Below are 22,483 nucleotides of genomic sequence, written 5' to 3' on the forward strand. Positions count from 1 at the left end.
TGGGACTCCCCCACACAAACAACCACGTGTCCCCCCTCCATCCCCACCCTGGCACTCCATTCAGGGCTCAGCTCAAAGGCCACCTCCTCGGAGAGGCCTCTCTGCCCCTGATTCATGCATCCTGTCTGTGGCTCCAGCTCCTCACCCTGCTTGATTTTCTTCACCCGTCCTTTCTCTCATAATTCATGTGTATCTGTTTACTCATCTGTTATCTGCCTGCCCCACTGGAATGAGAGCTCCATGAGGGCCAGGGGCGCAACTGCCTCTTTTATCCGAGGAGGCAGCCTCAGAACAGAGCCTGACACCCTGAAGGCCCATGAGAAAGATTTGTGACTGAATAGATGCACCATGGGGTTTGCTACACCGCAGGGGGTCTCACTGGTCTGTGTGAGGGGGAAGGTAGGACAGAGGCTGGGGAGGTTTGTCACAAACAGACTTAAGTGCAGGTCCAGGCTCTGCCCTATTTCACTAACTAACTGCAGGATCCTGGGTGAGCCATGTCACTTTGTGAGCCTGTGTCCCCATCTCCTGGGCTCAGTATGGGCCTGGCATACTGGCCCTGTGAGGGGCAGCCCTGGGCTGCTGGGGACAGGCACAGTGGCTGAGTGGGGTCCAGAGTCTCCAGCCTGGCTCTCTGGCCCTGTGGACATAGGAGGTTGGGGGGGGTCCCTGGGGGTCCCCCCAACCAGCCAAGCTGATTCAGACCCCCTTTCCCTCAGGCAGCCCTTCCCTCTGTCTTCAAGAAACTGGTTGGGATTCTCCTTGAAGCTTCCGCCCCCGCAGCAGCCACCAGCCGGCAGCGCAGACTGCTTGAGACGCAGCTGGAATGACTCAGGGGGGTCTGGAAGCTGGGGTCACGTCTCCCCCTTTACGGGCGGCTGGGAAGCTCTCCAGGCGGCAGGCAGGCAGGCGGAGGCGGCAGGCAGGGACCAGCCATTTGAAGCCCTTCCTCCCGCCCCGAGGAGGGAGCTGCACTCACCGATTCTCCCTTCTCTCCCGGGGAACCCGCGTAGCCGCGCTCCCCCTTGATGCCCTGACAAGCAGCAAAGAGACAAGGAATTAGCCCCGTGGCCCACCAGGCATGGTGCTGATGCGAGGGGTGGAGACTGCAGCTGGCATGAAGGCTGGCATTTAGACACAGATGGCACGAGGCTAGGGGACCAGAGCCGTGGGCTATTCCCAGAGCTGGAGTGCCATGGCAGCCTCCCACTGCTGCCAGTGGAAAGTGGGTCGTGGCCACCTGAAAGGGGCCTCCCCAACTCTCCCCCACCCCCCAGGATGGAGCCCTCAGTCCTCTGCCAGTCTGGGCCACTCAGGGTGCAGAGAGACTGGCCTTTAATGTGCACTGACTGTAGTGAGCCCCCGAAAGCCCCCGAAAGCCGAGAGGTGAGCCAAGCTCCACCACCATGGGGGCTCTGGACAGACAGCATGGCAGAGACACCAGCTGAAATGCTCAGAAAGGAGGGAGCCCACTGTGGACATCCCATGCTTGGGGGCCTGTCCTGACCACCACCCCCGACTCTGGTACTCTCAGAGCCCGAGTCCCCTCACTCACAGGCAGTCCTGGGGGGCCCATGGCACCTGGGTAGCCAGGTTGCCCTGGAGGACCCTGCAAAGACAAGGAGACATGATGGACCAGCCCCCCCGCTCCCCAACATTTCTGTTCCCTTCCCTGGGCATGAGGGTGGCCAAGACCAGAGAGTCTGAAGCTGACCCTCAGCAGATGCCCATCCACCCCACTCCAGTACAGCACCACCTTGGGCCATTTCCCTCAAGTCCAGCTCCCCTCGGTCCCATCATAGACCCAGAACCCGAGAGCTGAGCCCCAGGAGGCGGCCCAGGGAAGGGGAGGATGAGGATCCGGGGTGCGGAAGGGGGAGGGGCACACTGAATGCTGCAGGAAGAGGGAGGGAGAAAGCCCCCTTACAGGGAGCCAGGGCACAGGGAGATCAGCTTCCTTTGATCCTGCGGGGGTGGGGAGACCCCCATACTGAGGGAATCAGGCTGAGAGGCAAAGAGTTTCAAAAGAAGGAGCCCACCTCCCCCCTTCCACTGAGCACCTTCCCGGGACCCAACCTCCGTCCCCCCAGGGCTCTTCATGTAGCTCCGTCCCTGTCCCCTCCTCTTACCGGTTCCCCCTTCTCTCCCGTCAGGCCCCTGAGGCCTCGCTCTCCCTGAAGACCCTTGGAGAGAAAAATCATGAGAAACTGCCGGGGAGGGCAGTCCCACCCAGCCCCTGACTCCTTCCCCCTGCTCCGCAGCCCTCTGATCCCATTCGAGGCAAAGGTGGGGGGCTGCTAGTGGCCCCCTTAGGGTCCCCAGCAAAGTGACCATAGGGGGTGCTTCCAGAAGGGTAACTATCAGTGGCATAAATTCCCATATAAGGGTGCCCGTCAGGAGCGTCCCCCCCTAAGACAGGTCACCACAGAGATATGCCTGTCCAGGTGGGTGACTCTCAGAAGGTACTTCTCGGGTGACAGTCATTGGTGTGCCCTGCTGTGATCACTGTCTGGGGTGTACCTTTAGGAGGGTGACACATGTTCCCTTTGAGGGGCACCTGTCAGGAAAGGCGTCCCTAGAGTGATGCTCCCACCAAAAGTTGTCACCTGACACCCAACACTTACCTGTCCCAGCCCCCACCCAAGCCCCAAATCACCCCTTAGGGATGCAGGGGAGGGCCACGGGAAGGCTCCCTCCAGAGCAGTCCCTGTCACTTTTTAGGTGGAAAAGGATATCTATTTCAGTCAAAGCCAGAGTCCCCAGCCCCTGCACCTCACCCTGGCCTTCAGAGATGCATTGCACTGGTAAGGGGCCATGTCTGCCCCTTCTCCCTTGTGCCCTCAAGAGACGGCGCCCAAACCTTTCCACAACACAAGACAGATGGCTAGACGGACAGATGGCCCCTTCACCCAAGCAAGCAGAAACAGACAAGGTCCGGCCAGGATGAGGACGTGGGGACAGATGGAGCTGCGACAAGGAGGGGCCCTGCTCCCGAGCCTCCATCACCAGGCCTGGGAGGAGAGGAGCCAGGCCCCAGGAACACGAAATCTGACAAACGGGAGGTTAGTTTCCATGACCCAGGAGGGAGCAACAGTGAGGATGGGGATGATTTAAACATACTTGTGACGCTGACGAAGGCAGAGCAATTAACGACACCTGGCAGAAGGTGGCGGCCAAGACCCTGGGCACAGAGGGGCAGTGCCCCACAACACCCAGAAACCCTACCGCTGGCATCACATGCCCAGCCTCAGAGCAGACTGGGACCGGAGCCAAGGCAGAGGAAAGGAAGAGGAGGAAGTTTCCTCTAGGACGACGGGAAAGGTTGCAAGCATGGCCGCCTTGAAATCCCTGGGGTGCCTCTGGACAGCCCTGCCAAGCAGCAGGGCAGCAAACCCGTGCCAGCCTGCAGTGTGAAGGCCTAAAGCTTTGGCATCTCCACCGGGCTCTGTGCCAGGTGCCTGGCAGGGCCCCAAGAACTACTTTCAGCAAATCTTCAGTCAACACCAAAGGTGGGAGAAGCAGCAGGCAGAAGTGAGAAGGGAGGGATAAAGGGGCCCCTAGAGGCACCAGCTTAATATAAGAAGGTAAAATAGCTCTGGAGGCTTTGGGGGAAGTGATGTGTGATTATGGGAGAGAACAAAAGGGAAACGGAAGAGGGGAGAAGAGAGTAGATGAGAGAGAGAGAGAGAGGGGAAGCAGGAGAAGAGGGAGGGGGGAAGATGGAGAGAAGTCAGAGCCTGGGAGGCTGTCTGAGTTGCTGGGACCTCAGGGAACCTGTGTCGTTAGCTACCCAGCCTGCAGGGGGACAACGACAAACACAGAGGAGGGAGGCCGGGCACGACAGGAAGGGATACAAGCAAAAGCCACAGAGACCTGGCTGGCGGGGGGAGGGGAGGTCGAGCAGCGCTAGGTTCTTACAGGCAATCCGGGGGAGCCAACAGCACCAGGAAAACCTGGGGGGCCCTGGTGGGAGAAACAGGCAGGTCACATCTCACAAGCACAGTACCCCTGGGTCACCATCTGGACCTGAGGGCGTCATGGGAATATGTTCAAGGCAGCTGGAAAAGAGATGCAGTGCCGAGTCTTGGCCCAGAAGACATCTCCTCGCCTCGGCTCCAGGAAGCCGGCTCCGCCGTCAGCGGAGATGCAAAACAGCCCCTGGTGGCGGCGTCAGACCGCCCTGCCTAGGTCCTCCCTAAGTGAATTCCCTTGCCAGTGTCATGCCTGTCACCTGACCTCCACGAGCCCCCAGGTGGAGGGCGCCCTTGTTCTAAGATGACTCTCACCAGCCTTTTTTTTTCTTTCTTTTTCCCTCCAGAGAAAGCACTGTCAGTTCTTCCAGGCTTTTCCAGTCACTTCTATGTTTCTGCCACATCAACACCACAGAGGACTCCAGGGCAGACGTCCCTCATCTGGCCTCTGGAGGCTTGTCCTAGAGAGGGCCCTACAGAGCGATGGAGGGCAGCTCCATCCCGGCCCCTGGCCCCTGTCTGAAGGTGGCCACTCGCCTTCCAGGCTTGCCCTGACCATGAGCCATTGTGCAAAACACAGCAGGGATGGGGCTGGGAAAACAAGGATGCGCCCGAGGGCCACCTCGAAGCAGGACCACAGGCAGAGCGGGAGGAGCAGGCCGGTTCTGGCATCAGGGAGTGGGAGACCCCAGTCCCCAGAGATGCTCTGACGAGGGAAAGGAGAGGCTGCGGACGGAGGTTCCCTCTGTCCTGCAGCTTCCCAGAGACAAGGCAGCAGAATGGTGCCTGGGCTTTCCAACCCCTTCAAAAGCCTCTCAAGCAGGCCAGGAAACCACAGATACTTACAATAGGGCCTGGAGGACCTGGGGAGCCCCTCATGCCAGGCGGACCCTGCAAAGGAAGCCAAGGGAAAAGGATAAAAAGGCTCAGGCCCCTCCAACCCCCCGGGGGAGCTCCACGGTGCTCCTCTTAGGCCACCACAGCCAGAGTCAACAGGCAGCTGCTGCCAGAGCAGGATGGTAAAGCTGACGTTAAACCTTTCTTTTGGTTCATTCGAAATCATCCAACAAACATTTATTGAGCAGCTATTATGTCCTGGGCACTGGTCCAGGCGCTGAGGACACAGCAATAAACAGAACGTTAATATCCGTGCCTCGTGGCGCTTACCCTCTAGGGAGAGGTGGACAGTAACAAATAGAACGGGGCGGGCACATAGGCGGTGCTCAGAAGACACCTGCAGCATGTCCCCAAAGGAAGGGAAGACACACTAAGTCAGAGGGTGACGGGGGGAGGCAGGGAGGGAGTCTGGGGTTTGAGGGGTGGTGTGGGGGCTTCCATTTTAGAGCGAGTGGTCAGGGAATAGCTCACTGAGAAGGTGACATTTGAGCAAAGCATTGAAGGGGTGAAGGAGCAGGCCCTGGAGAAGAGCTCCAGCCAGGCAGTGGGGAGGCAGAGTGGCTAGGGGACCAGAGCTGCAAGGAAGCCCAGGAACCAGGAGAGCAGGTGAGGACAGAGCAGTGAAGGGTGGCCGGTGACCTAAGGCCTCGAAGGCCCCCATAGGACTCCCAGTGAGGGAGCCACCAGAGGGCCCAGGAAGACTTTCGGAAGGAATGAAACTGCCCTCAGGAACGGAGGGTCGTGCCTGTGGAGACTCCAGCCCAGGCGAGGGCCCTGCTCTTACCTCTTCGCCTCTCTGGCCGGGCAGTCCCGGAGGACCGGGCAGGCCGGGGCTCCCCGCACAGCCTGGATCGCCCTCGCCATTGTCCCCCTGGAGCGGGATGGATGGTGAGTGTGAGCAGCCCCATGAGGCTGCGGGCGGGAGGTGATGAGGAGACGGAGGCCCACTCACCCGGGCCTCCTCGGCTCTTGGGTGCTCCCGCTCCATGAAGCACTGCGGAGGACAGCCAGAGGCCCTGTCAGCGGGGACGGCCAGGGGCTCTCCCCGCACCAGGGCCTCCCCATGCCCAGCCTCCTACCCGGGCGCAACTGTCAAGGCCTGGCACTCCGGGGATGCCCTGGGCTCCCTTCTCTCCATTTTCCAGGAGGGCCGCCGGGTGGGCCGTCTGCCCTAAACAGTCTCCACAGATGCTCTGATGAGAAAAAGGGGAGGGAAGCGGGGCCTGGATTGGAGAAGGCCAGGATGGGCCGTAGCTGGGCCCACGGCTCTGAACTCAGCCAGGGGGACCCTGCTGGCTGTCCCCCACCCACTCTCTTCCTCCCCGGGCATGTCCCTGAGGCAGCTTTGCTGCATCCTCAGGGGACCCGATCCCAACGCTGGCTTTGAGTTTCCTCCAGGAAGAAGCTCCAGTAGGGCCAAGCCAAAGCCACTTTCCAGACAGGCGTGTGGGAGGAGGCGGAGGGGCCCGCGGAGGGACCATCTGTCCCGGCTGTTCCTGAAACCTGCACCCACTGTGAGGACATGCCACGAGGATTTAGACTGAAAACGCCAGCCCCAAACACCAGCTTCTCTGCCCAGGGGAGCCAAAGAAACAGCTGCAGGAGAAGCCAGGCCCCTTCGCAGACGGCCTCTGGGACGGTGCCTGCCCTCCACTCCCCAGCAAATCCCGGCTGTCAGAGGCTCCCCAGTGGGCAGGGCCTGGCTGGAAGTCTTCCTGATAAGAAAGCCTTTTACCTGGAGGCGTTAACCTCTTTGGGTCACAGGCCTCTCTGAGAGTTTGTTGGAAGCTGTGGGTTCTCTTCTCCCTAAAATGAAACCTACTAGTGAAAACTAGACTGCAGGGAATTCCTGTTGTGGCTCAGTGGTAAAGAATCTGACTAGCACCCATGAGGACACAGTTTCAATATCTGGCGTCACTCAGTGGGTTAAGGATCCGGTGTGGCCGTGAACTACGGTGTAGGTCGCAGATGTAGCTCGGATCTGTCATTGCTGTGGCTGTGGCATAGGCCGGCAGCTACAGCTCCGATTGATCCCCTAGCCTGGGAACTTCCATATGCTGTGGGTGCAGCCCTTTTAAAAAAAAAAAGCCAAAAACGAAAACAAACTAGACTGCAGTTTCAGAGGATTCAGAAGCTAGCATCTATCCACAGTCTGGTGGGGTGTCCATGGGCCCCCAGACAGGAGCTGCTGCTCCACCTCCACTGTTTGCTGCAAAATTCAGTGATAATGGTTGTCATTTACTCAGTGCCCATGATGCCAGCCATGGCAACAGGCCTTTGCGCATTATCACATTCAATCCTGACAGTGCGATGAGGCAGGTCATCTTCATAAGCATCATGGAGATGAGAAAGCCGAGGCTCAGAGAGACGGCGTGACTTGTCTGAGGTAAGTGGGGCCATGGATTAGGCCTTGGTCTATCTGAGGGCGGAGTGGGCACTCTGTCCACAGGTCCAGGCTTCCTCTGGGCTGTGGGGGCCTGTGGGGGTCAGCACACCCTGGGCACCATCTGACCCCTTCTCCAGACCACACTTGGTTCCTGTTGGGGACCCTCTGTGGAATACCTGATGAAGTAGCCATCAGCTGAAATGTCACACAGAGAAATGTTGAATCCCTGCTCTTGGAGTCATACAGTCCCTTGTCCAAGAACAAGAGCTGGGGTTCGTGACCCAACCTCTGACTGCTGCCAGGAGGTTAACCTGACCTCAGCTGCTGCCAGGAGGTTAGCCTGACCTCAGCTGCTTCTGGAGATGACTGCTGACCAGGACCGGGGCTTTGGAGGCTAAGGCCAAGGCCTCTAAGGATGTAAAGCTGGAGGAGAGAAGGGTCCTGGTCTTGTCTCTAGAGGTGGCTGAGCAAGGAAGGGCTGTGTCACCCTAGTCCCCAGCATGGGGGGTCAGACTAGGCCACAGCTCTCAGGCATGGTCTTAAGGCTAGTGACACACTCTGGCACAGGTGGACTCACCCACCAGGCCCCAAGTCCCCTTCTTGCATCATTAGACTTGCTCTCAAATCCCATCTCCTCTCTGGATTCTTCCTGGATTGACCAAAGGGGCAGCCAAAGCCTTTGTCCAAGCCCCCGCCCAGTCTTTTTTTTTTTTTTAATATTTATTTATTTATTTATTTATTATTGAAGAATAGTTGATTTATAATGTTCTGTCAACATCTGCTGTACAGCAAAGCAACCCAGTCATACATATACATACTTTTTTTCTCATATTACCTTCTATCATGTTCTATCACAAGTGATTGGATAGAGTTCCCTTGTTCTTTACAACAGGACCTCATGGCTTATCCATGCAAATGTAATAGTTTGCATCTACTAATCCCAAACTCCCTAATTATTAGAGAAATGCAAATCAAAACTACAACAAGGTACCATCTCACATTGGTCGGAATGGCTATAAGTCCCCACTCAGTCTTATCATAGAACATAACTTTTGAAGCCCCTGCCTGACAACCCTACAAATGCACTTTAACCCTCCCTGCCCTGTCCTGGAGTGATGGGGGTGCAGGCCCTCAGTTGTGGCTGCTGCAGGGCAGGTCTCATGGTTACAAAGGCCCAGAGCACTCGTGGCCATTGGGTACCTTCGCAGGACTCCTTCAAACACCCATTCAGCAAACATGGACTGGGGGGTCTGCCATAAGCCGGCACTGCGCTCGGCCCTTAGACTGACGCATGGCACACACACTCCCCACAAACATTCCACCGGCAGCTCTCTGAGTCACACAGCTGGGCGCTTACTACAACCATCCCCTTAGGGAAACCCTGCCAGTTCCTGCTCCCTCCCTCTCTCCCTTACCTTAAGAAGGTGCTGTTCAATGGGCAAGGATCCCTGCAAAAGACAGAACGGAGGGCTCAGATGGGAGGGGAGGCGGAAGGAGCCAGGTGGAGCCTCGGGAACCACGTGGCATCCAGGCTTCTCCCAGCCTCCAAAGCAAGAGAGAAGAGGGACCCCCTTCCCCCACTGCAGCTAAGGGTGCTGGCCCGGCAGGCTCAGCCCTGTGAAGAGCAGGGGAGGCGCTGGACAATGAGCCGATGGTACCTACCAGTTCTGCAGTTAGCCCAGGCTGTCCTGGCAAACCGTTGTTTCCAGGCACTCCCTGCAGCCAAGAGGAGACTTGGGTAAGTGGATGCTTTCTTGAGCTCGAGGGTCACCCTGGTTTGTGCTCGCCATCCCCACAGCCTCTGCCCCTCATCCTGCAGAGCTGAGAGCCCTGGCTGGCAGAGGCTGGTGTCTATTCTTAGCTCAAAATTCTCCAAACCAGAGTTCCTGTCATGGCTCAGCAGAAACGAACCTGACTAGTATCCATGAGAATGCGGTTCAATCCCTGGCCTCACTCAGTGGGTTAAGGATACATCATTGCTGCGAGCTGTGGTGTAGGTCGCAGACACAGCTCGGATCTTCATTCCTGTGTCCGTGGCGTAGGCCGGCAGCTGCAGCTCCGATTGGACCCTTAGCTTGGGAACATCCATATGTCCCAGGTTTGGCATTAAAAATACCAAAAAAAAAAAAAAAAGTCTCCAAACCGTTTGTAGGGGAGCTAAGGAGGCCTGGGGGTGGGACCCTCAAAACCAGTGCAACTGAGTTCTTCCTCTACATGGTAAGGCGGAGGGTCTTTTATATAGTAAATAATGATGGTTTCTTTCTGTGCTCAGTACTTTTCCTATATTTTCTCACTACATTCTCATATATATTCTCATGGAATCACCACAGTTGTCTTGGCGAGGTAGATGTTATCTCCATCTAAAAACAAGAGGAAGAACTCAGAGAAGTAAGTAATTTGCAAAAGGTCACAGGATGAGCAAGGACCACTGGCTTCAACCCCTCCTTTAACCACTATTTCAACATCATGCTCACACAGAGTGCAGGCTTGGGGGTCACACCCACACAAGCGCAAGTCCTAACTGCCTAACGGTGTAACTTTTGGTAGGTACCTGGGAAGAAAAAAAAAATCTCTGTGCCTTGGCTTTCTTTTCAGTAAAACAGGGATGGTTTACGGTGAGGCTTAAAGGAGATCATGGCTATAAGGAGCTTAGTACAGAGCCTGGCACGAAGGGATGCTCACATGAAACGTTTTGCCACCCAGATGCTGTTCGCCTTACAGACTCACAATGCACATTTGCATATTAAATAGTCCGTGGAGGCAGGGAGTTTGTTCGGTTTTAAATCCCCAGTCCCGGACCTGGAGGAGGTTGCATTAAATACTCGCCGAGTGAACGCATGGCTGCTCCCCCTGCTCCCCTGACACAGGATTTCCCTGGCTCGCTCTGAGAGCTGGCCTCCCTTCAAGTCCCAGCTCCCAGCAATAGAACATGTCACCTTCCCCGGCAGCCCACCCGATTTCAGGCCAGGTTCCACCAGGCCTGGGTCAGATCTGGGGTCTCCCCCGACCCCCACTCTGGCCCCTCCTGCACCCCATGTGATGTCATCCAGCCCTGCATGAGTTAAGAAGGTAAAGTGTTCAGAACAGCGCCCGGCACAGGGAAAACACCTTGACCGTGTCAATTACTATCAGGTCCCTAAATTATTGTTCACCCTCTGCTCCACTAGCTCAAGCCAGACACTTGGTAATGTCCTTTTCCTGTCCCCCCCAGTCCCCAGAACTATTTTTCCCACTTGTTCTACTGTAGAAGCTACCTACGCACTGTCTACCAGCTATAGGGCCTCACGATTCTCAACCTCCATGTCCCAGCTGGTCTTCTGAGGAAGGGATGTGGATTACACGAGGTGACAGGATTGGGGCTTTGGATGCTGCGTATCTCTGAGCCTCTTCCTGCATCTGAAGAGAGGAGCTGCAGGACCCTCCCTTCCTTGAAAGGGCTGCAGGAGATGACCAGGCTCCAGGACCTGCACACCGCCTGGCACTGGGCAGGTGCTCTCGAGCAGCAGCCTTGGCTTGGTCTCCGGCACTGGCACTGGACGAGGACTCTGATGCCTGGGACCAGACTCGCCGGCAGGCCCTCTTTTCTGCCTCATTCCCCGCATGTCTTGGCAGGGCCCACAGGACATCAGCTTGCGCTTGTTAGTGGGTCACTTTGAAATGGCTCTCACGCTTCCCCAAGCAAACTGCAAGCCACCTGCAGACTGATTCCCATTTCCTGGCAGTGCAGCAGGAAGCCTGGACACTTGGTAAAGGTGTGGCTGGCCTGTGGGGGATCCAGAGTTGGCTCTGATTCTGAGCTTACAATGAAGCAGAGACCTGGGATTCCCGACAGAGGCTCCCATCAGTAAAGGGGGCCCACCAGAGCAGATTCCCAGCCCAGGGTGGAAGGGGTGTATATAAAATCATCAGGGCAGGAATTCTTGTTGTGGCACAGCAGAAATGAATCTGACTAGTAACCGTGAGGTTGCGGGTTCGATCCCTGGCCTCGCGTAGTGGGTTAAAGATCTGGCGTTGCTGTGAGCTGTGGTGTAGGTCACAGACATGGCTTGGATCTGGTGTTGCTGTGGCTGTGGTATAGGCCAGTGGCTATAGCTCTGATTCAGCCCCTAGCCTGGGAACCTCCATAGGCCATGAGTGAGGCCCTATAAAGCAAAAATAAAAATAAAAATAAAAAATAAAATCACCAGGGTGGTGGGGGGTATGCTGGAGGTGGTGGTGTAGTTCGTAAAACGCTTCCATGAGATTCTGCTCTGCTTCTTCAGGGGAGAATCGCTCTTTGAGGAGCGGGGAACCAGACATGCAGAAGCCACTGTCTGGGCCTCCCAGGGCCCCTGGGAAGTGTGGCCTGGCCTGCAAACCTTGGGGAGCCGCCCTGCAGGGCAGCGGAGGGCAGAAGGAAGTGCTCTGCTCGGGAAAGCCCCAGTCCAGCGCTGCCAATTCCTAGCCGATGATCTCAGACAAGACACTGCCTCCCAGAGCCTCAGTGAGGCCTGCTGTGACTTAGGGATAAACGGCCTTCCTCCTGGAGTTAACGTAAGGCTCAAATGAATGAGAGAGGATGATGTAGAATCATGACAGTAGTTGTTGTGATGATGGCTAATGCCTTCTGAGCATTTACTATATGCCAGGCAGGGTTCTATACATTAGCATGCGTTAACCTTTTTTTTTTTTTTTTTTTTTTTTTTTTTAATGGCCCCACCTGTGGCACATGGAAGCTCTCAGGCCAGGGACTGAATCTGAGGGGCAGCTTTGGCAGCACCAGGTCCCTTAACCCACTGCACTAGGCCGGGAATCGAACCCATACCTCTACTGTGACCTGAGCTGCTGCAGTCAGATTGTTAACCCACTGTGCCACAGCAGGAACTCTGCATAAACTTATTTATCACTCACAAAAGCCCCATGAGATAGGTTCTGTCATTATCTCCACTTACAGATGAAGGAACTAAGACACAGAGAGGGTAAGCAACTTACCCAGTATCACAGAGCTCACACATAGCAGAGCTGGGATTCAAAGTCAGGCTTCCCAGCTCTAGAACTCACACTCTAAACACCATGCCACACAGATGTCAATTCCTGCTGCTCTCCCCTCACTCTCTGGCCTCCTTCCTAGTCCCCAAACACGGCAGGCACATTCCTGCCCTCAGGGCCTTTGCACATGCTGCTTTGTCTACCAGGAATACTCTCCCTCACAGGCTCCCTCCTCATTTCCCTCAAGTTTTTTTCCTTTTCTTTTTTTCCTTTAAATCTTGACTCAAATGTCTCCTTCTTTTCAATACTTGTCTCAAACATGGTCCCTGGGCTATTCCCATTTTTTATCCTCACTTCTTACTTTAACTTTCTCATCAGCATGTAGCACTTTCTAGCATACTATATTTTATGTATTTCTCTTGCTTATCATCTGTGTCTCCTGCTAGAAAGCAAGCTCCTAGGGGGCAGAGATCTTTCTGTCTACTGCTGTTTCGCCAGCACCTAAAACAGTGCCTGGAAAACAGCAGGTGTGCAAAAAAAGTACTTGTTGCATGAATGGATGGTGAATGCAGCTTCAAAATGCAGCTCAAGACGGTGAGCTCTGTAGCAGCGTCCCGGATTGTTAGCTGACTCAGAGTCTGGGTTCCTGACAGCTGACGAAGGTCTGAGCTTGGCCCGGGTGTCAGTGCTGAGCCTGGGCTGCACGCAATGGGCATTCCTCCAAAAGAGGCTGGGAGTACACACCAGTGGGCCCTCCTGACCACTCTGGGAAGCAGCAGCGCAAACACTGAGAAATGACAAGTACATGGTCGGGGCAGGGGAGCGGCACACTTGAGGTCCAGCACAGAGCATGCGCCCTGCCTCCCTGCCCCTAAGCCCCTCCTCCTCTTCTCTCCCCTTACCTGCAGCCCAGGCATTCCAGGGGGTCCTGGTGGTCCAGGAACACCCGGGGGACCCTGAGGGAAAGACGGAATCATCAGACCCAGAAGAAAGCTCTGCCCCATCACTGGGGGCAGTGGTGTCAGGATGGGCAAGCCTTGGGGCGCTGGCAGAGAGACAGAGGAGACAAGCGACACACACCTGCGGGCCCGGCTGCCAGGAGCTGCCCATCCAAAGTCCCGGAGCACCCTGGGTGGGAGTGGGGGTCGCAAAAGAAGGGGAGAGGTTATAGGCAACGTCCACACCAAGCGCAGGGCTGCATGGGGAGGCAGCTGGCCGGGGGGGCAGGGGCCCGTGCATCTTGGGCACGAGGCAGGAAGCCAGGCCTCTCCCCCCGACTGGGGGGAAGGCTCTCGGCACCACTTACCGGCATGCCAGAGAAGATGGGGTCCCCTCGGGAGGGGCAGGAACACTCCCCTGGCTCGCCCTGAAAAGACAAGAGCCTTAGTTAAGAGGGGTGTGGGGCGAGGATGGAGGACCCTCTGAAAACTGGCAGCTGGGAGGCAAAGCAGGCTCTAGAGATATAAAGGTAGGGTTTGAGTCCAACGCCCCTGGACAATTGCTCAGCCTCTCTGAACCTCAGTGTCCCCAACTGTAAAATGGGGATAATGAGACCTAATGCGTAGACTGTCACATGGATGAAATGGATGAATGTATAGAGTTCCTGTTGCGCGCCAAGCGCTTAGCAAACTATGGCTCCTGCTCTTACTACGGTTTGAGCTTCACCGTCCTCTTCCACTGCACAGGTATTCAGCCCCATTCCCCTTGGCCCAGCCTGACTTCCATGCTCTTCTCTCTTGGTCCCTCCCATCCCTGTCCTCTCAGTAGCCCTTCTGAACTCAGTTCCTTCCCCTGTCCTGCGACCCAGCACCCCTCTGAAAATGCAGCTTCCCCGCCCCTGCCCTGCCATGGGGGCCCCGGAGCTCTCTGGGCCTCCTGGGATCCTGGTTGAGTTCCGGGCCAGCAACCAGATGAAGTGGGAGGTGTTTGGGGCCCGTGCAACCTGGAACCAGGGAGCTGGTGAGTGTCAAGGAGACCAAGATGATTCCTCAGCACCACCCTCCAGTCCAGGGCCACGACCCAGCGCACAGGGTCCCCTGGGTGGCAGGGTTCTAGAGGCTGCAAATTTCCCAAGAGTATTGGTCACAGGTCCCTGGGACTCACCTTCTCTCCCTGTGATCCCTTTTCCCCCTGCAGGGAAGAGACACAGAGAGATGAGCAGATGGCGGTGTGGAGCAGGGCCCGCTGCGGCTTCCAGTGCCCTAAGCCATGGTACTCACCGGCATCCCTCTGGCTCCTGGAAGCCCAGTCTCTCCTTGTTGCCCACGAGGGCCCTGAAGTGAGAGAGCCCAGGGTCAGGGGCAAGGCTGGAGGGCAGCCAGCCATCTGGCCCACCAGAAAGGCAGGGAGATAGGATAAACAGAAGCAGCGCCAGTCTCCCCTGGAACCCACATCCTAGTGCCCATGTTCCAGAGGGAGAGACTGAGGCCCCAGAGACAAGGAAAGGAGGAAGGAGGAAGAAGGCTGGCATTTCTGGAGCCCCTTCCGGGTGCCAGACCCTGGGCCGAACGCCTGTCGGAGAGCGCTGGATGGGATTACCCCCGCCCAGCCCTGCAGGATGCTATTGCTCCATTTCACGGGTAAGGGAACTGAGGCTTAAAAAGATTTTGTAAGAGACCCAATAGCATGACTGCAGCCAGGTCTGTGCGGCCCAAAGTCCCCACTCTGGCCTCTCTCCCTTTAGTGCTCGACACACACTCTCCACTGGAAAAGTTCTCATGGTTGACTTAAGGAGGAGGTAGGAATTTCAGCTCTAATTTGTCAACAAGGAACTGAAGACTCTGAGAGGCTGTCACTTGCCTAAGGTCACACGACTAGTGAGTGTGGGCCCGGGACTGGAAAGCCTCCCAGATGGGATTCGGCCTGAGAGAAGCCAGTCTGGAGAGGTCAGGGGGCCCCACAGGGCCTTCAGATGGGCACTCTCTTGTGGGACATGCCACCTTTGCCCACGGCCATCGAAGCTCCCCGAGGACCAGGGCCACCATCATCTCTACCTCTGCCTGGAACAGGGGCTCCCTGGGCCAGGCAGGGACCGTGACCACCCAGCTCTACTAAGCGACCCCACTGATGGTAGGAACCTGGGCAAGGCCATGGACCCTCTGGGCTTCTGTGCACCCTCAGGTGGAATCCATTAGGGGTCCCCAAACTGGACCTGGAATTTCTCTAGGGATCCATAATGATAGGAAAAATATGGCTCAATATACTATTTTCAACATTACCAAAAGCCTAAGAAAAATTATACATTTGCCCACAACCTGGCACAGCACAGGCTGGCTGAAAGGCTGCATTTCTTTGATTTAGGCTAGAATTATATCATCTTGTAAAATTCTAGTGGGTTCATGTGGAGTCGAAGCTGACTATTATATGAGTCTTTGATGAATAAAAATGAGGAAATGCGTTTATTATTACCTAATCTATGCAATTTGTTCAACAGACACAGTATTCAAAACATGGGCATCATTAGCAGGACGGTAATAAAGAGAAGTCCTTGAGGGTGACGAGGTTGGAAGTATTGCTGGTCTAGATGGACCTGCGCTAGCCAGGATGGGGGCCAAGAGACACACTTGGCTTTTTTTTTTTTTTTTTTTTTTTTTTTCCTTGCTTGCTTTTAGGGCCGTACCTACGGCATATGGAAGTTCCCAGGCTAGGGCTCAAACTGGAGCTGTAGCCACTGGCCTACAGCGCAGCCACAGCCAAAGGGATCCGAGCTGTGTCTGCGACCTATACCACAGCTCACGGCAACGCCAGATCCTTAACTCACTGAGTGAAGCCAGGAATCGTACCCACATACTCATGGATACCAGTCAGAATCATAACCCGCTGAGCCACAAGGGGAACTCCCCACATGTGGCTATTTAAATTTAAAATAGTTCCCACCGTGGAGCAGCAGGTTAAGGATCCCGCACTGTCTTTGCAGAGGCGTGGGTTTGATCCCCGGCCTGGCACAGTGGGTTAAAAAGCATCCGGCATTGCTGCAGCTGCGGCATAGGTTGCAGCTACAGCTCAGTTTTGCTCCTTGGCCCAGGAACTTCCCCATGCCATGGCTGCAGCCAACAAAGAAATAAATGAATGAATGAAATGAAATGTAAAATTTAGCTCTTCAGACGCACTAGCTACATTTTGAGTGCTCAAAGACCACATGGGCTGGTGGCTAGGTCTCAAGCAGGGAAGGAGAGAACTTTCAGCATCTTCGCAGAGCGTTCTATTGGACGGCACTGGTTTAGATGATCCCAAATGACTCCAAGGTTTGAAGTGGGGGTTGGGGCATGTACACACGGGCTTTGAGTGAGACAGACCCGGGTGCAAGTGCTTCAGTTTCCTCATCTGTGAAATGGGGCTAATGAGAACTGTTCCCTGACAGGGTTGTTGCGAGGATTAAGTGAATATCTATTCAGAGCTTAGCACAGGGCCTCAGCCTTGGTCCCTGCTCAAAAAATCATGACGTTGGACATTGTCACTGTTCAGGTGCCCCCCTAAAACAGGGTGGTCTTCCTTCCCCAAGGCTGGGCTGGGCTGAGGCCTCCCTCCTCCACCCCTCATGCTGCTAGGACAGGCAGGGTCAGCCCTGTGCCGTCTTCCCAGTGAAAATGCCCTTGGTCCCAGCAGGGTCCCCAGGGTGGAGTGCAGAGAGGGTCCTTACCGGAGGCCCAGAGACACTGGCACCAGGAGGTCCTACAGGCCCAGTGGCTCCTTTCACCCCTGGAGAGCCCTGTGGAAGAGAGGGTGCAAAGGTTGCAGAGGCAGAGTTTGAAGCTGGCTCCAAGCCAGTGGGAGATACCAGGTTTTGGGCAGCCCTCTGACAAGCATCACTCAGTTCCCGCATCCCAGTGCCAGGACATTCCAGAGCATTACAAGTCTAGAGCCCAAGGAGGCAGAGGCTCACCTTGGCACCCTTCCCTCCAGCAGGGCCAGGTGGTCCCTGAGGTCCCGGAGGCCCCTGCAGATGGAAGCGCAGTTAGTTATCTCCAGGCTGGAGGGGCCCTTTTCCCTCCCAGTCTCCTCCAGGCCCGAGGCAGACGTACCTGAGTGCCAGGCAAGCCCTGGGCTCCAGGCTCCCCCTGCAAGTCAGAAAAGGCAAACTGGGCCACAGCTGCCTGTGCCAACCTGTCTTACTGGCAGACCTGGTCTGGGGTGGGGTGTCTGCCAGCCCAAACTCAGGAGAGCTCAGCAAGGAGACTCTGAGGGTCAGAGAAGGGCAGGGAGTCAAAACCAAAGTCCCATACAGAAGCAATGGCAGGCCAACTAATTCCTAATTCTGCTGCCCAACTCCCCAGAGCTATGCCCTGGAGCATCAGGGGACAGGGAGAACTCTGAGGTTTGGGAGGGGAACGGGGGTGAGCCCCTGGCTAATGGGAGTGTGGGGAAGCAAGCAGGCAAAGGTAAGGCTGGAGACTCACCTGGGACCCTTGGACTCCCACTCCTGGAGGCCCAGGCTCTCCCTGAAGAGGCAGAAGGACAAGCCTGGGCATAAGATTCTCCACTCACCCCTCGCCCCTGCCCCACCCCTCCTCCTTAACCTCTTCCACTCCATCGTCTTCCTGCCCTGAAGCTGATCTCCATTCCCCACACCAGCCCCACTGCCCTCAGGTATCCCCCCACCCACCCCCACATTGTGGCAGCCCAGGCCCCCACACTCTCACATACCTGTATGCCCTTCAGTCCTGGGGGCCCTTGAACTCCAGGTAGACCAGGCTGGCCCTAAAAGACACAGGAGAGCCATGGGTCCCACAGGAGAAAGGGGGCAGGAGGGAGAGAAGGAGAGCCCAGGCAGGGAAGGGCAAGAGAGAGGGTAGCCAGAACTCACCGGTTTCCCAGGCCGGCCCACACCTTCTGGCCCCTGATCTCCTTTCGGGCCTGGCTTTCCAGGCTGTCCCGCCATGTTGGTCATCGCCCCCTGCAGGCTGGGGCAGGCAGTGCAGCCATCACCCTGGTCAGAGATGAGCGCAGGCAAGAGCCGGTGAGCCAGGCCTGGCAGCCCGGCTGGGAGGAGGCACCGGAAAGGGGGTCCTTGTGCCTTTCTGAAAGCTCTGTCTCTCCACTGTCCCCACCCCAGCCTGGGATATCAAAATCGGCTCCTGACACTCCCAGCTCTCCTCCCTGCCTCAGAGAAGAGCTAGGCGCCTCCACCTAGAGATTCTGGCATCCCACACGGCTTGCAGCCTGACTCCAAGTCTCCCCTCATTAGCTCTTAGCCCGATTTTTTTCTGCTCATGCAACACACCGCCCCCTGCCTGACTGACCTTTTCTCCTTTTGGCCCCGCAGGGCCCCGGACACCAGGCTCTCCCGACAATCCCGGCTGCCCCGTGGTGCCCGGTATTCCAGGATCTCCAGGATTCCCAGCATCACCCTATAAGGAGTCAAGTTCAAGGAGGGCGGAGGTGACCCAGATGGGGGTAGGGTGCCCTCCTGAACCTGTAGGCACTCAGAGTCTTTCCTGGGACTGGGGGGTAGGCAGGGAGCAGAGAGTGGGCACAGGGCAATCAGGATTGGGAGGTGGGGAGGGCATCTGAGAGGCACCCTCTGAGTTCTCTTACCTTCTGCCCCTTCAATCCACGCTCCCCGGCCTTGCCCTGAGGAGAAAGCATTTCTAGCACCCATTCACTCGTCCTAGACGCCCTTATGTATCTGGCACAGTGTTAGACCCGAGGAATATGCAGCATACAAAACAGACCAAATTCTCTGCTCTCATTCTAGTGAGCAATCCGGTATAGATTAAGAGAAGAGGAGTTCCCATCGTGGCGCAGTGGTTAACGAATCCGACTAGGAACCATGAGGTTGCGGGTTCAATCCCTGGCCTTGCTCAGTGGGTTAAGGATCTGGCGTTGCCATGAGCTATGGTGTGGGTCGCAGATGCAGCTGGGATCCTGTGTTGCTGTGGCTCTGGCATAGGCCGGTGGCTACACCTCCGATTAGACCCCTAGCCTGGGAACCTCCATATGCCTCGGGAGGGGCTCTGGAAAAGGCAAAAAGACAAAAAAAATAAAAAAAAGAGAGAGAGAGAGAGAGAGAGAAGAGTCTTGAGCCAGACTCCCTGGCCTGCATGATTCTGGGCAAGTCATTTAACCTGTCTGTGCCTCAGTTTCTTTATCTGTCAAATGGGGATGATAAAAAGAGCATCAGCTTCTACCCTGTAGGGTTCTTGTGAGCTTAGACACGCTGATGTGTGGGAAGCAGTGCACAGCCCATAACATACACTCCGTCAGCATTCACTGCTATTAGTGAAGCAGTAACAATAATAATTGCCACCGTGGTAATTATCTTTTCTTGAATGCTTATTGTGTGCTGTTAAGTGCTTCACACACATTGTTCCCAGGCTTTACAACAATCCCATGTGTAGGAAATGAGGCACAGAGGGGAAAAGTAACTTGCTCAAGTCAAAGAGCTAGTAAAAGGCAGAGCTGGACTTTGAACCCAGACCTGTCTAGCCCCAGGGTGGTGTTCTTTCTGCACACCTGACCATGCTGTGCCCCAGCTCCCCAGAGGAGAGGACAGAGGCACCAACCCCTCTTCACGCTCCCATCTGCTCCCCACTGCGAAGGGAGCCTAGTGATCCAGGCGGCCCCCGCCCCCCTCTCCACATATCCTGCCAGCATCCCACCCCCACGGGCCCCAGAACTCACGTGTTTTCCTGGCAGGCCAAAGCCTGGAGGGCCAGGCTCCCCCTTCTTTCCAGGAGGCCCAGGCAAGGCCACCACGTGGCTGTCCTCCTCCTGATGCTGGAACAGGGCTGGGCATGGCTCACAAGGCTCTCCCTGCCAAGCAAGGACACAGGGTTGGGGGACCCTAGGCCAGGCTTGGAATCGGGGGCTGGGCAATGAAGCCAGGCCTGACACAGCACCTGTGCCAGGCCAAGGATATCTCAGGAGAGATTGACGGAAAATAGGTAAAAAGCAAAGATGGAGGCCAAGGCCCCAGGAGTCCTGAGCATCATGCGGAGGAATCAGATGTTACCCTCAGGCAGTGGGGAGCCTCAGAGGGTGTGAAGTAGAGCAAGACAGGCGTGTGTTCAGGACTCCGCCCTGGCTGCGGCGTGGGCAATGTCTCAGACTCACCTTCTCCCCTTTGATGCCTGTGGGTCCCACCGGCCCTGGAGGCCCCTGTGTGATAAGAAGGCACGTGTGATGCCTGGCATCAGCTTTTGCTGCGCTGGAGCCTATGGTTGCCCCATCTTCCACCGTGTCCTCCTCCCCAGAGCAGTTGCCACCCAAAGCTCACTTACCGGACTGCCGGCTGGCCCCGCCTCCCCGAAATTACCCTGAGAGCAAAGCAGAGAACACAGGGTCAAGGTGGGGAGGCAGACAGATGCTATGTCACTCCCAAGGCCCAGACTGCAAAAGGAGCTCCTTGGGACCTCCCATGGGCCCCCTCATTTCCCAGCTAGAGAAACCAAGACCCAGACAGGGAAAGGGATTTTCCCAAGGTCCCCAGGGGAGTCTGTGGCCAGCCTGTGTCACAGCCTCACTCAGCAGAACCCCAGCTTCAGCCTCAGCCCTGACCCGGCACACAAAGATCATGGATTCATTAATCCAAGAGATCCTTGCTGGAGCCCTGGATGCGCTGTGTACTGGGCAAGGTGCAGTAGGTAGCAATGAACGGCACAGACAAACACGCCTGTGGAGCTTACACCCTTGTGGGGATGCTAAGAACTTTTGAATAATAGTAACTATGAATAGCAATGAGTGCTGTGAAGGAAATAAATAGGGTGATGAGACAAAGTAGATGGGGAGGCTTTTTTTTTTTTTTTTTTTTTTTTTTTTATCTTTAGGGCTGCACCTGCAGCATATAGAAGTTCCCAGGCCAGGGGTTGAATCAGAGCTACAGCTGCCAGCCTACACCACAGCCACAGCAACGTGGGATCCAACCTGCGTCTGTGACCTACACCACAGCTCAAGGAGACACTGGACCCCTGAGTGAGGCCAGGGTCAAACCCGCATCCTCCTGGATACGAGTCAGGTTTCGTCACTGCTGAGCCACAATGGGAACTCTAAGGGAGGAGGCTGTTTTAGATAGGATGGTCAGAGAAGGGTTAACCACAATTATTATCAGAAAGACAAGACTAAGGCCGGCCAAGGAAAGAACAGGGGGAGGTAGACAGGAAAGATGTCCTAGACAGTGGGAGCCATAGGTACCAAATCTAAGAGGTGGGGACAATCTTGATTGACATACTGCAGAAAGGAAGGAGGGCAGTGCATAGAAAGCCCAGGAAATAGGAGGAGCAGAACCAGATGGACCTGCAAAGGCAGGCAGGGCCAGGCTAACGCCTAACATTAGGCATTAGCAGACCTTTTGTACAAAGTCGAGTCATAGAAGGATTTAAGCAGGGAAATAATGTAACCTGAGTTTGATTTTTGGTTTTGGTTTTTTTTTTACACAAAACCACATTAGCCACTGGGGAAAAAAGCTAAAGAGCCACAGTGGCCACAGGCAGGCCAGCTAGGGGGATGCCACCACCATCTAGGCCAGAGAAGATGGGACCCAGACTAAGTGGCGGTCATGGCGGTAAGCAAAGCGGGGGGGAGTTGAGACAGATGCTGTGTCAGGACTGTCAGGTGAAGGAGACGGTATGGAGACAGGAGGAATCAAGGCTACTGCCAGAATTGGGGATCTGAGGAGGTTTGAGGTGCTGGATATACACCATTCACAGAGAGGAGAAGAACTGGAAGGGGAAGCAGATGTGGCGCAGGGTCCAAATCTCCATCTGAGAAATGACAGGTGTGGTTTGCCTGATAGAGCTGCGTCTGAACATACATTCTACTGTGTCTCACACTGGAACACTTGTACACCCACAGAACCCCTCATCTGAGTAACACTGCGTTACAAGTTCAGTGCTGTCATTTGTCTCTAATGCAACCCACAAACATAACTGTTCACATGGGCACTGAAATTAAGTGACCCAGCCAGGTAGTGAAGATGACAGATTCTGGAGCCAGACTCCCCGGGATCAAGCCTAGGTCTGCACCTAATAACCCATGTGACTTTGGGCCATTCACTTGGCCTTCCTGGACCTCCGTTTCCTCAGCCATAAAATGGGAATAATGCTGCAGACTATACCACAAAGCTACAGTCATCACAACCATATGGTACTGACACAAAGACAGAAACATAGATCAGTGGAACAGGATAGAAAGCCCAGAATTAAACCCACGCACCTACGGGCAACTAATCTATGACAAAGGAGGCAAGAATATACAATGGAGAAAAGACAGCCCCTTCAATAAGTGGTGCTGGGAAAACTGGACAGCCACATGTAAAAGAATGAAA

At 55.6% G+C, this 22,483-nt stretch overlaps 1 protein-coding gene across 6 annotated transcripts in view; it reads right to left on the reverse strand.

Annotated features, from left to right (window-relative positions):
* COL16A1 (collagen type XVI alpha 1 chain) overlaps positions 1-22,483 on the reverse strand; it is a 65,921-nt gene that overhangs the window by 14,955 nt on the left and 28,483 nt on the right. For 2 of the 6 annotated variants that reach the window (XM_021095778.1, XM_021095777.1), the window contains 26 exons: positions 20,442-20,477; positions 20,275-20,319; positions 19,843-19,974; positions 18,757-18,792; positions 18,462-18,569; positions 18,026-18,148; positions 17,866-17,919; positions 17,619-17,660; positions 17,244-17,279; positions 17,105-17,158; positions 16,862-16,930; positions 14,442-14,495; positions 14,326-14,352; positions 13,529-13,588; positions 13,303-13,350; positions 13,125-13,178; positions 8,917-8,970; positions 8,670-8,702; positions 5,948-6,061; positions 5,821-5,862; positions 5,653-5,739; positions 4,818-4,862; positions 3,919-3,963; positions 2,130-2,183; positions 1,556-1,609; positions 980-1,033 (listed from right to left, as the gene is read on the reverse strand). In XM_021095778.1, the coding sequence (XP_020951437.1) occupies positions 980-1,033; positions 1,556-1,609; positions 2,130-2,183; positions 3,919-3,963; positions 4,818-4,862; positions 5,653-5,739; positions 5,821-5,862; positions 5,948-6,061; positions 8,670-8,702; positions 8,917-8,970; positions 13,125-13,178; positions 13,303-13,350; positions 13,529-13,588; positions 14,326-14,352; positions 14,442-14,495; positions 16,862-16,930; positions 17,105-17,158; positions 17,244-17,279; positions 17,619-17,660; positions 17,866-17,919; positions 18,026-18,148; positions 18,462-18,569; positions 18,757-18,792; positions 19,843-19,974; positions 20,275-20,319; positions 20,442-20,477 (1,560 nt within the window). Of the gene's footprint in view, positions 1-979; positions 1,034-1,555; positions 1,610-2,129; positions 2,184-3,918; positions 3,964-4,817; positions 4,863-5,652; positions 5,863-5,947; positions 6,062-8,669; positions 8,703-8,916; positions 8,971-13,124; positions 13,179-13,302; positions 13,351-13,528; positions 13,589-14,325; positions 14,353-14,441; positions 14,496-16,861; positions 16,931-17,104; positions 17,159-17,243; positions 17,280-17,618; positions 17,661-17,865; positions 17,920-18,025; positions 18,149-18,461; positions 18,570-18,756; positions 18,793-19,842; positions 19,975-20,274; positions 20,320-20,441; positions 20,478-22,483 lie in introns of all 6 variants that reach the window. The other 4 variants (XM_021095775.1, XM_021095776.1, XM_021095780.1 and 1 more) reach the window with 3 other exon arrangements.

The sequence above is a fragment of the Sus scrofa genome, chromosome 6 (genome assembly GCF_000003025.6).
Source record: "Sus scrofa isolate TJ Tabasco breed Duroc chromosome 6, Sscrofa11.1, whole genome shotgun sequence".
NCBI lineage: Eukaryota > Metazoa > Chordata > Mammalia > Artiodactyla > Suidae > Sus > Sus scrofa.